Source organism: Macrosteles quadrilineatus, unplaced genomic scaffold (assembly GCF_028750875.1).
Source record: "Macrosteles quadrilineatus isolate MER2022 unplaced genomic scaffold, UCM_ALF_1.0 Scaffold_5__1_contigs__length_97177068, whole genome shotgun sequence".
NCBI classification, from domain to species: Eukaryota; Metazoa; Arthropoda; class Insecta; order Hemiptera; family Cicadellidae; genus Macrosteles; species Macrosteles quadrilineatus.
In genome coordinates this window covers 21317734-21335545 of record NW_026542598.1, presented here as the reverse complement: position 1 = coordinate 21335545, position 17812 = coordinate 21317734, and the positions used below count along the sequence as shown (strand labels likewise).

The following is a 17812-nucleotide window of genomic DNA, read 5'->3' as shown; positions in this document are numbered from 1 at the left end:
GAGACCGGTGGCCATTAAGTTATAAATCCTCTTGTCGTAACTGCGGGAGCGTTCAACCGTGCGAGCTTTGACATAAATCAAACTACCTGACACCGACTGTACACTGTATGTGTAAACCTGGCACGGTAAATAGGGCGAGACAATGTGTTGTTACAGTGGGTAGGAGAGAGATAGAAGATGAGGCGGTGAGAGCGAGATAGCCAGTATCCTCCATAGATCTGTGGTATATCCTCGCGAAATTCTTACGTCTCTACTGTTTCCTCGAAGACATACCCAGGTCTGTGGTATAACTTTGTCGACATTCATCAAACCATTTGATACCAAATGTACCATGTTTTGTTACAGGAAGAGAGTAGAGATAGTGGCGTGTGTGTGGGTGAGGCTGGGGAATCCTCCCCAGGATCTGTGGTGTCTCAATGGGTGTATCCTTGAAGGTTAACACACCCACATAAATTAACTTCACAGTGGAGAAATAAACCAATTGAGTTGTTGAAAACATAATGAGTTGTTTATCGTGTGCGTAGTCTCTGTACAAACTGAATCGTTCTGTCTCCTCGCCGGGAGACGGTATTAGTAATCATAGAATGTAGCCTACGTTATATTATGTTGTGAAAAAACAAAAAATCTACTTCATTAAAGAGGAGCAGTTTTCTATAAATACAAACAACTAGCACTAACACGTATTATATTGAGAAGTTTTTTTCCTTATAGACAAATTTTTAATTTGTGGTTTTCATTATCTAAAAACCCACTAATAACTTTCACAAGCACTCCAAAGTCTGATACCCGTGTATTGACTGTATTTTAGTCTTATCATTCCACAATGTACACCCGCGCCTACAACAATGGTCTGCAGTGCATTACGAGTGTTGCAGCCTATCTGTACTCGCCCTCAAAGGTTAGCTTGTTCTATTGTTTGAACGTAAGAATTGTGCCACTCCTGCTTACGGTAAAGGGCAGATTTGTCGTTTCAATCTTTTAGATTTCGCAAGCATGGATGAACCTAGATATTCCATTTTCATGCCGAAATCTGTTAATGTGAGGGTTTCCAACTGCCGACTTTGGCGACCGAATAGCTTCGTTTTCGGGAACAACTGAACGAACACACAAGGGTCATGTACAGGCATTTCCCCAGAGGCAGTGGTGGAAATCGGATAGGAAAACTCGGTGTCAAAACACTTCCAGGCTGCAGGGTATTGGCGATGTATTTAGCAGCCGAATTCGTCAGCTTGGAAACCCGGCATTAAAAATAAATATGATTTGAGCCAACACCAGAGTACGCCGATGTAAGCTGCTGATTTCTGTCGGATACGCCAACTTTGATCCAAACCAATTGACGGGGAAACATTTTGCAAATCATAACTTCTTTTATGTCAAATCAACATGATTTTACTGTAACACACTATGTGACTGGCCTATTCAACTAAGTTCTTATTTTGATTTAAAAAATAACTACGGAAGGTCCATATAGATAGTATGTCTACTACAGTATGAAAAGTCAATGACTATAATTATAGTGACAAGAATGTATGTCAAATGTGAGATAAGTTCAACCAAGCAGACACACGACTAGCTAGTCTGCAGATGTCCCTACGTCAGATCTTCAAGAGTAATGTTTCCAAGTTACATTGACGTTCACGAAAAGCTTTCCTATGTCCTCCTATCTCCAAACCCATGGTGGAACACCGTTAGGCTCGCGTCAGTTTCTGTGTACGACAAAACTATCGTTAATCTTCCGTAAAAGACAAGTTAACGTGCTTGACGTCTCAGCTATTTCATCCAAAACCCCAAAATAGGTTTAACCAAAATAGATCCTAACATATTTATGATGGTTATGTTCGATTAATTTGCGAGAACAACTCTTGAAAACGTTCCCGTTCATTTACATCACCAAAGATTCCAATAATATTTTCTCACGTTTACAAACAACGTACATCGTATTCGCCAACCTATTTGTGTATGCTAATGTTAATTTTTAAACGCTGAGTTTCATCCCGAACGCATGAATTTAAAACGTGAGTTTACACTTCTGGTTAGCGAAATTATTTTATCAGCCGATTCATGTATCCAAGATCCTCATCTGGGGGACGACCGGGTGTCTCACATCTGAACGCTTAAGAATTCGTTAAGGGCGAATTTAGTCAAACAGATTCATGATCATCGCAGCAGCCCAAGTAGAAGTCGGAGATCACACAGATAATCCTAAAACGTTTAAAGTCGTCGCGATCGGTTACAAACTGGCTCCGACGTGTTGCCAAATTAACGAACGGTTCCTCGCGGATTAGCATGCGAAACAAACGGACCACCTGCGAGGTGGTAATCTGACTTGTACATGAGAGTTACGACTACCGAAGCCAAGTGTGGGGCCGAGCTTTGCTACTTGGAAGCGATAGTGTAAGGAACCTTGGCCTATGATAGGTGCGTATTTAAATTACCTAATGTAGGGATGGATAGTGGATACAATGTGCTCACAATTCTTCCAGTTCAGCATTAATATATAGGTACATTCCATTCAGAAGATATGTCGCCAGTTGAGAATAAAAATGAACTTAGGAATCCACCCCCGACACTAAACCTCCCCCCACCCTCCTGTAGTGAGCCCCTACAGATCTTCTCCCAGCAGTGACTGCTGTTGAGAAGTGTTTTAAAATCAAACTGAAAGGTGAAATTATTGTACACCACGAAACCTTGTTTATCAAAGTCATTATGGCATTATTTGTGGAGAACAATCAATATTTACTTAAATTAAATCAAAATAAGTTTTATTATTTTAAAAGTACCACCTTTATCAACAATATGATGCAATTAGTAATTACAGTATTTCATTAAACTAAAATAGTATCGGATCCCTTAGTTGGCCTATATCCTAAATTATGACTGCATAATTCCATTGGTATGTGCTTAATGAAAAGAAATACAGATAGACACCTACAAGTTGATAAAATAAACTGAAACAAAAACAAATAAAGCGAAATATAAAACACATTTTTGACAGAAGAGAAAATGTGTTGTGTCACAAAAAGAATGTCAAAATGTACGAGTGCAACGCAACGTCTTCTATCAAGACAACTACGCCCATTATCTGAATCAAAATCGCCTATAATTTCACAATCTCTCCGCTAATGCATTACGTATGCTAGAAAGCCTCATCACATCTGATCTCTTCTCGTTATGATCGAATATAAACAAGACCGGAGGAGTTATGGTAATGGGCAGTAGGGGGAAGCGCTGAGAACTGGCCTTATTAGTCTCTACGTAGAAGAGTACTTGCCAACGTCCGTAACAGATGGATGGGTGGGCGCAGATCATGTCTATGTAGCTGTGTGTTATCTTACTATGCAACACTTAGGATTGTCGCCTCCAAGTAGGAAAAGAGTCTAGTAGAATTAGGAAACCAACAATGCAGGTCAGCGCAGCATCAATGTTGGTACATAATATTCCTATCTGGGAGTTCTCCGATCTAAGAATCATTCCTTTGACAATTATCCTTTTGATCCATCCACTAGAAAATTCAAAAGATTGGACAAAGTGGGACGGAACGATGTTATAATAGAACAGAATGGCAAGGTGGTTTGGCCATGTAAAAATTATGAATGAAGAGGGGCTAAAATCTTGCTTAGTGGCGAAAGTGATAATGAGAGTTGGAGGAAAACTATTAAATTGCAAGACATCATAAAAGAAGATCCACTGTAATGAACAATTAAACATACACGGCAATAAATTGCAGCATCCTTACAGAGATATGTAGTTGGAATATCGATCAGCAAGGACCTCAACACGTCTTAGGAAGATACAAAGTAAGCTTCCTCTATAAGGTTCCGGTACAGACAAGGTATAGCAAGATTGAAGTTAACAAACAGCCAAATTAAATAAAGCTTTACGCTCGAACCCATATTAAATTGGGCCAGTAGCGAAATCGGACACTATTTCGACGAAATTTACACGCAGTGTTCTTTTTCATATTTTGACATACACAGACAGATTCACGTAGTAGATCTCGCCGTTGCCACGCGCTATGGTAACGTACACCACCACGCTCCAGGTGCCATGACGACCAAGGCTGTCCACTGTCCACCCACAACACTACATCATTTACCCCCGACACGGCCCTTGACCACGGACACTACGTGAGGAGTAACCCACTCTACACCACTTCAAATAGCCACAAAGTTCTATAATCTAATTTGCATTATAAGATATAGCCGTAGAACTTTATTACAGGTAGTCAATAGTAGTACATTGGTTCATAAGCGTTTAGGTGTTCTTTCGTACAACAAACATAACAGTTAACATACTAAAGTATCACGATATCCAGAAACTATTCTTTGTTCAGCAACAAGTTTTTTTTTCGATGACTCCACCAACAGATTGTATGCATTCCACCTGCTTCACCAAGAGTGACATCAATTTAGTTGGTCCAGTGATACATTTTACACAATCCATCCTAGGTTCCGCTGAATCGTAGCCTGAAGCGACTGTCCGTGTGGTGCTCGGTCAGTTAGCCGTATACAGCCACCACAACAGGTGTGCGACTTGCCACTTATCGCAGATCATATGATAACCTGATTACATCTCGCCACCTCGGCCATTACCAGCGCGTCACAGCGGTGGCTGGATCGCGTGTGGAGATATGCCGTTTCCCGCCACCGCCACCGCCTCCGCTGGCGACGTGACAGACCAAGCGTGGCAACAAGTTCGAGCGAGACGTACATCTGTACACACAAAAACATAAAACCCTCAGTGGCTAAAACATTCCATAACACTTTGCAGCAACACATAAATGTCGTTTTCCATCGTTCACCGAGCTAACCGATCCTGGACTTGAACGTAGGCAGATGGAGATGCATTGTCTTTCACTTAGCGCCCACGGGAGTCTTCAAAAGCACCGACTGTAAGGTGACAATACTGATAAACTATGCTAATCGGGCCTCATCAGCTACCAAACCTACTCAGAAGATGAATAATGATGGAAGTGGGCGTGGGAATTACAATGATGCCAACGTGTTGTAACTTAGTCTACCGGTACTGACTTTGTACCTAAATCACATGAAAGGCTGTTTCTTGATTTCAGCGCACAATTGTATCGGTGAGATCGATTTGGCTTTGAAGCAACAGGGCCGACGGTCCAGCAAATTGTTTTAGTTCTTACAGTACTTATATTTTAAAACTGTCTACAGTGACACTTCAAACGATTGGCCAAAAGTTGTCAATCAGTAATAAGTATATTAGCGACCTGACAATCTTTAGACCAAACAACAGCTATCTACTTAATTGGATTCAACCTATTGTTCAACAATATTTATCGTCAGATCTGTAGCCATCTATCTTGACAGCATCACTTACAACTAAGCTCACAACTTCCCAGTAGCAACGATACATTGATACTAGAAGCGATGCCAGATGACGACAATCAAAAACTTTTACTTGTCTTCTAATAGTACAACCAAAGAGTAGAAGTACGAATTTTCAAATCTACCTTAAAAAAATGTACAAATTATTATTTAAATTGAAGTTTTAGTTGAAAATACATAATATGGACAAGTCTAGAAACTCAAACGTAATAAACATGAAACAATCAAGTAGCTTCAGGATATACAGTAGGATGATAAGTCTACTTCCACTATCCAAATTCGATGAATTGATTTGTCATGCACAGTGATGCTCAATTGGGTGCATATTATAAGTTGAAAATGAATGTATAGTGGGTGTATAATGGATAAGAGTATTTGTACTGTTTCACTACTGTCACAACTATTTTTGTGGCTGAGAGTATTGCCAGCCAATGGATCAGAATCCTTAGAAGAAGGTTTCCACTTCGAGCCTGATAAAAGTCGGAATCTTTTCATTTTATTTTTGATCAAGAACCTCAACCAGTCTCTGCGAACTATTAAACGGTTTGGTTCGTGTAGTCATCAAGATCAGCATGCGAGTGTCCCACACTGCAAGGCAAGGTGACTGTTATTGGTCACTTCGAGGACCCCATCAACACAACTCAAGGGCTGTCAAGTAGGCGGCTGTACACTGGTCACTGGGATAGGCTAGGCTAGGTCTGGACCTTGACCAACGACGCCACCATCGTGGCGCCATTGGCACCCTCGTATCTTAGCAGATATGATTTCAACTCGAGAGGAATGTCCACAGCTTTATTTATTTGAGGTTGGAGGTCTCGTTCAATCCTGCATTTACACGTCCACGTGGGCTACATGAATGTATTGCACTAGGAAAAGCTAGGGGTGAGCCGGTACAGTACAAGGGTGAATTATACCATTGAATATATAACAATATTCAATGACTATACTAGACTGAAGCCAAGAGGTGAATCCTCGTGTTGGCAGCCTTGGCTTCACAGTCCTTCGCACAACGAACTGGACCACCGAACTCTCAAAAGATAGAGCTATTCTTTGACTTGTACAAGAACATTGGTACATATAATTTTACAAATGGCACCCAACAGCAAAACCGCTGTTTGTTTACAATATCAAAACATGAAGCAATTTTTTAGCTAACCAATATAACATTTTTAGTCTCTCTCTGCTATTGCATTCTTATTCTTAATTCTCTTGATTACACTTAAAAGTTCGAGCTACTTATCAATTTAACGTCTAAATGACTCAACTAACGGTGACTAAATAAAATATAGAATAAATAACTGAGATTATAACTCAGGCATAAAATTAGGAAATTCTTTGAACTGTCTGGCCTTATTTTAATTGCCTGGCCTAAAATCGTGATTGGTCTGTTAATTATTATTTGATATTTTTTAACTTTGTGTCATTTGATAGAAAGTTTAAGATGCTAAAAAAAATGTTCTTTACATCTTTTCACAAAATCAGCCATTTTGTATTAACTGCAATTATAAAATGTAAAATTGCCGCCATTTGAAGCCGAAAAATATTTTTTTTATAATCGTTTGTTTTTGCCAACAACTTTTGGTGTTCTTAAAGCACATACTAAATTTCATAAGAATATCTAAAACAGTTATTAAAAATTATAAATTACAAATAAAGAAAATTGCGGATATCTTGCAGGAGTTTTCAAAATAAGTTATTCTTAATTTTCGTGTTATTTTAACCAGTTCCTAAAATATTTGTAGACAACTTAGTAACGGAACGGGACGCTCTGTACATTGGACATGTAGCGGTATAAGCTCTAATAACATCATTCAAATCAAATCAAAATATCTTTATTCATAATCTGTGTACATGCTTGGTACATTGAATAGTGTCAAAATAGCCTGTATTACATTAAAAATACGTTACCATAATTTTATGCATTATTATTTATCATGCATTAATGTGTATTGTCGAAGCCTTCTTGTTTGATTTTGCCAGTTTGTGCATGGGTTTCGCCCTGCGTTGTCTTTTACTTTTTCTCCCTCTGTTTTTTTGTCTGGATGTTTTTATTTGCTTGAATCTTTTCAGACTGCCTGCATTTTGTATTGCACTTCTTTATTGTATAGAATAAGACATTTTTGAAGTATCCTACTGCATTTTTTTTGCTTAATGGAATACAGATTTTTGATTTTTATTATTCTAATCAATACAGCAATGGGTCTTAGATTTTCCACATAGTAAAATAGTTTGACCTGAAGTCAACAAACGGAACTTTCAATCGGTCAAGGGCAAGCCAGATGTTGAAGGAGGTTTAACGGCATTTGTTCTCGGCGTTCAACTTAGAGCCTTCTCATGTTTCCCTATCTGAGGGAACAAAAAGCCCGCCTGGGCTGCTTTGTATTAATGAAGCAGATTATTTATTTGAGAGGAAAGCTCATTTACATCAACTCTGCCCGAGGCAACCTGGACAGTTTATGGGATGTACAGATGGTAAAACTATCCACTCCGTCTCTCTAGATTTTATGGATATGGTGATTGGTTTTGAAACACGAACATCATTCAAGGATCATGAAGTAGTACTTTATAAATTTGGCATGTTCAAACGTGCTTTGCTAATTAAGATGTTATTCATGTCTGACCAGAAAGTTAACTATAGGAATTCAACTGTTTGAACATTTTGATCAAGCAATTGAGCATTTATAAAGTTGCTGCAATATAGTATTTTAAAGTTGTAAATCAAGTAAAATCTCTGAAGTGCTATAGTTAAAAATACCCCGCCGCAGCAAACCTGTTGTAGACTTAGCGAATTTCCATTTGCTTGATTGAATATACATTAAAAATGTCTCCTTAAATATCACTTTTATTCCCTATTTAAATAGCATTTGTTAAACGAGTACTTCACATTAATGGGATTCCTATTCAAAGTCTGCATTAATGGTAGGCCTACGTCTCGTTCACGTAAATGAAAAGTCTGCAAGTAGTAAGCAAACTCAATGATAGGCCCATACTGTATTTGGTTCACATAAATGTAATGGCTATTTGAGGTATGTATTTATTTGTAAATGGTGCATCAGCAAAATTCCGGCGACCCTAATTATTGGTTATTCATTTTGTAGTAAATTATGCTAAATGATATTAATCCGATTGTTCTTCCCCTTTTTTCTTTCGGTGTTTGTAATGCGCTATTTTAAATGATTCGTTGGCTAACGTATGTTGCGACTCTTGTTATCCTTTTTTGTTATCTCGTAAATAATGCCATGGCGACCAATTAACCCATAAGGCCCATGTTAAATGTCTATAAGTTTAAATTCTTGTAGGGAAAAGCCCTGTGGTCCAAATGTAACATTTTAGATTTATACTTCCCACGGTTGGTTACTATCACTGTGCCAAATTTCAAATTTCTTGCAGATCGCTTCAGCCGTTGAGGAGGAGTACTTGTAAAACAAAAGCAGGAGTGTAGTAGAAGAGCTTCGCTTAATTCGCTTCCCTCCCCTCAATGAATTTATTGAGCGGAGCGAGCGAAGCGAGCGAAGCTCTTTGGGATCAACTTCAATGCAAACAATATAACACCATCACTCAATAACGGCTGAACACATTTCAGCCAAACTTAACAAGACTACTTAGACTAATAATGAGATGGTTTGTAAACAAACAAATTTCAATTAGTTAATGCTAATGAAATTTAAAACGAACTTAAAATTTCAAATTTTTAACATTAGGCTTATGGAACTAAAGTAACTATGACAGTTTTTTTGTTTACAAGAAAAATGTAAACAAGAGAATCATAAGGTATTTCTGAACTTTCTATACTTTTCTTTTAAACGTTTTTAAACCATACCTATGATTTTAATAAACAAGAAAATCTTGTTCGTTATAATTTAATCTACTTTTGCAAGAGGTAGCCTATCTGAATCACAACAAGATGTAGTCAAGAGGTAAATTATTATAATTTTAATCAATAAAACAAGCATTAGTACATATATTGTTTTTTTTTTTATTTAGTTAGTTACACAAATATTAAAACAAGTTTTCTCCGCTCAACTGGCTTTCACCGCTCTGAAAGCAATCCTAGTATTATACATAAATAAATATATATGAATTTGAACGGATGGTGTTTTTTGCCTCTGGGTATCTCAAAACGAAAAAGTAAATCGGTCCCGGGTCAGGTCTTACAATGAGTACTACGGTAGTAGCTTATTCCCTATAAAAGACAGAATCATTTATTTATTTGGTCAGATTTTATAGACTTTGGCCTTTTCACAGAGAACATCAAGCATCATTAACCTTCTTCCTTGACATGTGATGAAGACAATAAAACATCCCATTAACTAATCTTTAGTTGACCAGTTCCAGTATTGTGCGTATAGATTTGGTGCTCTATGTGGTGGAAATCAGAAAACAAACTATTAATGTCAAAAAGGACCTCACACCCACTGAATCTTTATGCTACATGTTTATATGTTACATGTTTATGCTTTATGTGACAGGGGATTTGATAATGAGGGGTCATAGAGCTTGGTTGTAGGTCAGAGGGTCCCAGGGCAACCCAGACAAGGGTCAGTCGTAAAATATTTGAGCGAGTGTGGCTTCTATACATTTACCTTCAATGCGCATTTAATAGTACTAGCCGTAATGAATTTCAATTTTCAATAGTTTTGAATACCTTTGGACTTATCGGGGCAGTATTCGAGTTCCATCACAGTAACACTTATTCCTTGCAGGTATCAATGAAAGAGTTGGTCAACAAATAATCCAGATAGGATTTTCTTTAAAATGGAGGTTTCCATATTTTTCAACCAAAGACTGACCAACACATTCACTGTGGGGATCTGATAAGAGATGTATGAATGGCGTTACCTCCCCTATAGGCGATTTGCACACAAAGCCCCATATAAGGGGTTTGATGATTGCAGTATAGTAACAATACAAGGTGGAGCAATGTTGGGTGTGTGTTCCTTTCCTAGTCACCTTCCAATCTATGGGAAACTATGGGAGTTATGATGGTACAGAGATAGCTCCATAGTAAAGGTCTTGACCAAGCAAAATATCCAAGCTTTTCTGCCATTATTATTGTTTTAAGTTAACAGATAGCTCTTACCCGGATATTTTTGAAATTCAAAGGTCGAAAACCTCTGCCAAACATTTTTCGCACATAGGTGTCCATCCAACACTTTTATAATGGGGGCCGGGGGTTTAGAGAATATACTGAGAAAACATAGATACTGGGGGAATAGTCCCCAGTAAGAAGGAAAAATGTTTAAAATTCAGGCACACAATGGTTGGATTTATGTATTTTAATTTTTGTACTTAAATTTACAATTAAATTTATTGTTTTTGCACATGTTTTAAAATTTGAAACCTTATACTGTTGTGGTGTATCCCAAGTGGTTCTTGGCCTCCCCAACACAATGCCTCCATTCATCTCTATCTACTTATTACTTTTTTCTTCTCAGTCTCAGAACTCAACCATCTCAGATTTAGTATTCCGCCTTCTGGTCTTCTCTCCAGAATTAACCTTGATAAGGAGTCAGAGTCTTCTTTTCTCATGCCATGTCCTACCCATCTCATCCTTACTCCCTATCTCGGCTTGCATTAACCATCCTCATTTCACAAGCATTTCTCAATATTTTATTGCCAATTAAAATAATTAATTATCTGTATTTTTTTAAATTCAAAGCTCAATTTTCTTATCTACTTGTCGAATGATTGACTCCCCTAGCCCATATGGATGGACGGACATGGGTTTTCCAAGAAGTAAAACAAATATATCAAAAGATTAATATTTTTACTGTGTAGACCTACTGTTTAATTTTTTGCCACTCATAACTGGGCAAGTAAACAAATTTAAACCCCAAGTTTACATAAATCTCAACCTACTCAGAATATTACATGACCAACACCAGGTCATAAAAGTATAATAAAGTCATAACCGATTCCAGCTGTGTACGGCCAACTACGAGTCATAAAACCCCAGTTAACATTTGACTCAACGGCTCATAAATATGTAGATTATCCGATTCAGATAACAATAAATAACGAATTTAATAAAGTGTCATATCTGGATACAGTGGTGAGCCTAGAACCAGTTTATAGACAAGCCTAGGAGCGTAGTAACCAAAACAAACCAATCTCTGTGATTTATCTGACGAGATGCTATCACCGGTATAAATAGAGGTGTAGACCGGGTCCGGTACATGGCACACGGTACTGCGGTACTGTGCCGGGCGGCACCAGGGAAAGTGGGCCTCCAGCGGTACATACATACCTCCATCTCTCTCTCTCTAATGGTGTGTCATACCCCTGTCTGTCTGAAACCACCAACCTTCACTCACACCGCCAATCGTTGCAGACTACCTGTACTACTGTAGGTTTAGGGACTGTTTCACTCATGCTTTCTTGGTAGTCTTTATAATACAATAAAAAAATGTTGATGATGGCAATAGGTTTTGAAAATTACTTGGCATACAGGATGAATAATAAAAATACCCCCGCCGCAGCAAACCTGCCGACTAAGCGAATTTCCATTATTGTCTTAATTGATTTTCAAATAAATATATTTTAATAACATTAGGTTTAACGAGTACCTAGGTTTGCTGCTACAAGGAAACTAATAAAGTGTGTTTTTTTGTAAAATATTGATAGCTTAGAACAAAATAAATAAATTTGATCAAAATACAAAATATATCCATAAACAAGCAAACTACAACATTTTACAATATTCTCCATAAGAATAACATGGGAATTTTAAATTGAAAATTTTTTTAATTTTCTCCGTTACTATTAACCAAACAAAAATACTTTTATATACTAAATTAATTGTTTTTTTAAGCTCTTTAAAAAGGTCTAAAGAGAAATTGGGAAATTTTGTGTTTTGAGGGTCAAAAGTGAGAAAAACCGATTTTTACCCCATAAAACCCCCCGTAAAGCCCCGTTCCCATGGTCCGATCATGCTGGTTCGCGAACTCATTCAAGTTTATCCCGCTTTACACCTTTAAACCAAATTTCATCAAAATCGGACAAAAATTACTCAAGTTATTGCGTTCACGGATGTATATATAATATATATATATATATATATATAAGTCCATATATATATATATATATATATATATACATATATAAAAATTTGAACGAATAGTGTTTTTGGCCTCTGGGGACATCAAAATGAAAAAGTAAATCGGTCCCGGGTCTAGGTCTTACCGTGCCACCTACGGTAATAGCTACTTCGCTATAGGGAAATTCGCTAATAAAGAGTTTTTTCTGTACATAGGGTAGAATCATGAAGTTTTTTGTTATTTTACGTTTAAGATTTTAAGAATGCTGGAAGTGGTCTTATCTCAATATCTGTCGGTCTGTTTGTGATGCCCAAGAGGGCTCAGGGCCTACACAGATGGCTAAACACGCTGCCTATTCTGAGAAAACTCAAGCACCAATCAACTGAATCAATTGAAATTTTATCCTGTACTCCCTACCCTTTGTACATGGAGTCGTCTATCTATTTGGTTCAAAGAAAGATTCTTCCTAATTAAATGTTATAAGCTGTTTCTAGCATACTGTACTCATATTGATTTTTAGTTAATATTAAACATTTTTGTTATCGTACCACATTCATTTTCCAACCACAAAGGATTTGAGCATTCCCTCTTCCCCACAAAAATAATTATCTCTTTTATGGTTCAAAGGGTGTCATATTAAATTTCAAAACGGTTATACTTAATTTTCGTTTTCTGGTTAAATTCTGGGCCTCTTGCAAAATCTTTTTGTTTTCTATTTTTACATAATTTGGGGCTAAAATTAAAACAATCATATGTGGGCGGTTTTTAGGCAATGGCCGTTTTTGCATATAAATTTGTAGCTCACTTGAACGCTGTAACGAGGCTCCTCGCCATTTACTGGCATCATTTTCATTGGTGAACGGAATGACACCATTTGCAGCTCTGTAGCTGACTTGTACATTATGATATGTGTAAAAAAAATATTTAAACTATCGAATCTCCTGCCCCGTGCGAGATAAGGTCATTGATACGTTTTTTGATTACAATAAATCTATCTATGCCTACATTCATCGCCAGACGACTGAAGTTAATGACCCGAATGCAATGATAGTGGGGAAAGTGCAGAAATAGGCTAGGGAGTCTAAAAAATAAAAATGGCTGTGAAAATTATCATTTTGGACAGATATTGTGTTTTTGGTGGGTACCCAGACTTCTTACAGAAGACAGCAAAGGATAAAGGTTTTCACAGGTTTTCTTTACACTTCATAATCCATTTCTGCACTTTACCCTAACTCATTACATTAGAGCCGTAGTCTTCAGTCATCTGGTGATGGATGTCGGCATTGGATATGTTTCTTTTGTGATAAAAAACGTATCACTGAACTTAACTCCCACACAGTGGAAGATTAAATAGTTAAAACAATTTTAAAAACACATAGCAATGCGTACATGCGTACAATACGGCTACAGAGCTGCAAACGATGTCAGTAAGTGGCGAGGTGCCTCGTTGCGGCGTACAAGTGAATTACAAATTTATTATACACAAAAACTGCCCTCGTTTTTTGACATTGGAACATGTTATTAAGTAAAAAAAACATTATACTTTGCTTCAGCCATTAAGAAATAAAACAGATGTAACAGCTACTGACAAGCTTTGAATTTGTGTGTCCAAACAGTTCCCACACTCCGGACAGCTCGCCTTGACTACTTCCTTCACCACTTCCTACGTCACGGACCTGTTTTCCTCCCTTCCCATAGCATTTTAGGATTGCATATACCTTAATCTAATGGTCACAATCAGATTCCACACCCTGAACAGCTCGCCTTTACTACTTCCTTCATCACTTCCTACGTCGTGGACCTGTTTCCTTCCCTTCCAATAGCATTTTAGGATTACAGATACCTTCATCTGATCGTCATAAACAGTTTCCACACTCCAGACTGCTCGCCCTTACTACTTCATTCACTACTTCCTACGTCGTGGACCGTTTTCCTCCCTTCCCATAGAATTTTAGGAATGCAGATACCTTTATCTAATCGTCATAAACAGTTTCCACACTCCAGACTGCTCGCCTTTACTACTTCCTTCACCACTTCCTACGTCGCGGACCTGTTTCCTTCCCTTCCAATAGCATTTTAATTTTAGGATTGCAGATACCTTCATCTGATCGTCATAAACAGTTTCCACACTCCAGACTGCTCGCCCTTACTACTTCATTCACCACTTCCTACGTCGCGGACCTGTTTTCCTCCCTTCCCATAGAATTTTAGGAATGCAGATACCTTAATCTAATCGCCATAATCAGTTTCCTCACTCCAGACTGCTCGCCTATACTACTTCCTTCACCACTTCCTTCGTCGCGGACCTGTTTTCCTCCCTTCCCATAGAATTTTAGTAATGCAGATACCTTATTCTAATCGTCATATAATCATAAACAGTTTCCACACTCCAGACTGCTCACCTTTACTACTTCCTTCACCACTTCATACGTCACGGACCTCAAGCTAGTGTCGTCATTTGATTGTATTTATGATCCATACCGTTTCTGTTCTAATATCTGTGGAATAATGCTATCAGCTATTTATTTATCTACTGCATTCAAAAGTCAACAGCTGATCATATGTTTATGTATGTATCAAATACTGCTTCCATAAGGATTACATTGAAACTTTGAGACCCAGTGGGGCGGATTCCTGAGAGACTTTTTTAACGCCATATAGATGTTGGCACTCACCGATATGGTCTTTATCATCATGCAAAATTTGAAAACGATTGATTCAGCCGTCCAGGAGGAGTTTGCGTATTACGAAATGCATAAGAGTCGATGTATAAGAGCTTCGCTCGCTCCGCTCAAAAATATCATTGAAACTCAAAGATTCTAAACTTGTCTTGGTCAGGTCTTGTGAGTGACTCATGAGGAGCTATGTCTTTGTATCCACCAAACACATATAAATTACCTAGATTTTTATGTTTTGTTATGAAGGACAAACATACAACTTTTAAGCATGATGCAAATCGCTGTATAGTTTGAGAGTGCAAATAAGGGTTAACTGAATAACGTAAATGAAAGGCAAGTCATCAACAATGGAAACTAACCTTAAGCCAGTCTCGTAGCCACATGACCTCCGGCCGAGGGTCTCCCACCACTTCACATGTGATGACCACAGTGTCTCCTTCAACAGCCTCACTGGACCGAGGCTTGGTCACGAACCTGGGCTCTTTGGAGTACCTGAAACACCCAACAAGACACATACTTAACAACAGACGTAAATAAAACAATGTGGTAAAAACAAGACTGCAATGCCATGAGACCGTTTGTGTTCAGGTGCCACCATTTAATTTGTTTAGTTCAGTTTATTCTTGTACTGCACCAGTTGGTCCCTTACTTTACTTGCAACAAACAAACCTAGGGCTCACATAAAAATACTGACTGAGGTTTTACATGTGTTGCAGTAATCTACCTTTTACGGTTATCTCCCGGACACCAAGATTTGACAATGTACAAGTAAGAACACTAATTTAATCAACGGAAAAGTAAATAGACTACTGCACAGCTAAATTAATTGATAACAAGAGTCTTTTACACTTAACAAGTTTACACAATAATGAATGAGCAGGCCTACTTACGGCACATTAGATGTGGTGATCGTAGGCACTCCGGCCGCAACAGGTGTACCACCCGTCACAAACACCTGACACACAGTCTCTGCTCGGCCCACCGCATTGGTAGCACTGCAGGTGTACAGACCGGCATCTCTCTCAGTAAGGTGTGCCAACGCGAGCTCTACTCGGCCCTCTGGGTCTAGCGTCATCACTAGTCGTCGGCTGGGGCGAAGCCGCACTCCATCTCTCTGCCTGGAGCATTAATGAATAACACATAAAAGATTATATTCAAACATCAAGGTGAAATAACATTTTTATCTTCAAGTTCTAACTCAATACAATACTAATTCATTTTAATGAAATTAAGGGTTGTAGATCATTATTATGAAAATAAAGTACACATACAAAATAGTGTCAGTTCATATACCTTTCCTAATTACAACTGTAGTAGAAGTTATTATAGTTTCATATGAGCAGTAGAGTTGTTTTAATTTATTAGTAACAGAAGAGTTATTATGTTTTGCGGAGTGGCTGCACTGTGCACTCAGCCCTGAAGTGGGATGCTTCGTCACGGCTCCTTCTTCTATGTCCACCAACGAACGTAAGTGGTTCTCTAGTTATCTGTCCACTTTTCTAACGTAACGGTTAGGTTACGACAACAACCATTGTTTTTAAACTAGGGTAGCTGCTGTTCTGTATGGTTTTTTACATTTGATAATTTTTCATTATTAATTACTAGTAATTTATTAACATTTAATTAACTGTGTGCATAGATTGTAACATTAATTTGGATATTCGCTTTTAAGTCTTAGTAAAATGTACTCCACTCTACCTACACACACACCCACCACGGCAACTCCCCTCCCTCATATTCTCCTCAAAATCATCCTATGCCTACGTCATATGGCGTGATCTATCTCTTATCTCTTTCCCTCTCATGGAACACTCAAATTTCCCCGAAACAATTTTATTCAGTTAGCGTCTAAAACTTTCCTCGATTGGACATATGTGCAGCGTCTCGCCGTTATTCTGGCAATCTTGGTCCTTGACCAGCTCTTGGTGGAGTCTACCACCTTAAACCTCTCTCTTTGTAACAGTGATTAACAAAACTAAATTCTCCCTTTCCAAATGTGTGCAGTGGTTCGTAGTGAATTACGAACCCTTTGTGTGGTGAGCTCACCCAGAACCCCAATCCCCCTGTTCACCCTCCAAAGTTGGACTTTCTTACTTATGTGTGAACATTTTTCTCACAACTCTCATTAACTCCCACATCGAACAGTAGCCATCCCATATAATGTCTGAACCAGCTACAGCCATAATTTTCATTCAAATAGCAGCATGGAACACTGAATGAACATCTCACTGATTGTCTTGTTTATGTAATACTGCTTTCTCTCTTAGTTTTCAATAATTTTATATGGCATAAAATATACCAGTACTATGGCTTACAGGTATTTTTCCTGTTAATTTGGCTTGGTTAAAGAGTCGGTGTTTCAAAATCAGTAATAGGCATCATTAACACAGTCTGTTGGTGACTCAATTCAATTATGTTCATTTTCATTTTGAAACTGGCTATAGCTTTAACATGGGAACGGGATGTCTGCCACTCTCAATATTCAAAACTACAACACACTAGCCTATCGATAAGATTATTAATGCTGTTTGGTTGTATTAACAAATTCATAGTAGTCATACCATGAGATGCTGACAGTTGGGTAGGCTTCTACTTGAGCAAACAGTCTCAACTCTGCCCCCTCCCTGACAGTGACTGCAGGGGACAGTTCACAGATGAACTCCGGGGATATATACGCTCGGATACCCTGTACAACATAGTAACACATCAGGCAAATGGACAATCAACAATAACAAAGAATAATGAA

General features: G+C 38.1%; 1 protein-coding gene across 2 annotated transcripts in view; it reads right to left on the bottom strand.

The window, feature by feature from the left end:
• The window catches only part of LOC128994097 (muscle M-line assembly protein unc-89-like), a 264007-nt gene that overhangs the window by 127851 nt on the left and 118344 nt on the right, over window positions 1-17812 (bottom strand). For both annotated transcript variants that reach the window (XM_054418357.1, XM_054418358.1), the window contains 3 exons: window positions 17628-17752; window positions 15957-16184; window positions 15426-15558 (listed from right to left, as the gene is read on the bottom strand). In XM_054418357.1, coding sequence (XP_054274332.1) covers window positions 15426-15558; window positions 15957-16184; window positions 17628-17752 — 486 coding nt within the window. The remainder of the gene's footprint in view (window positions 1-15425; window positions 15559-15956; window positions 16185-17627; window positions 17753-17812) is intronic.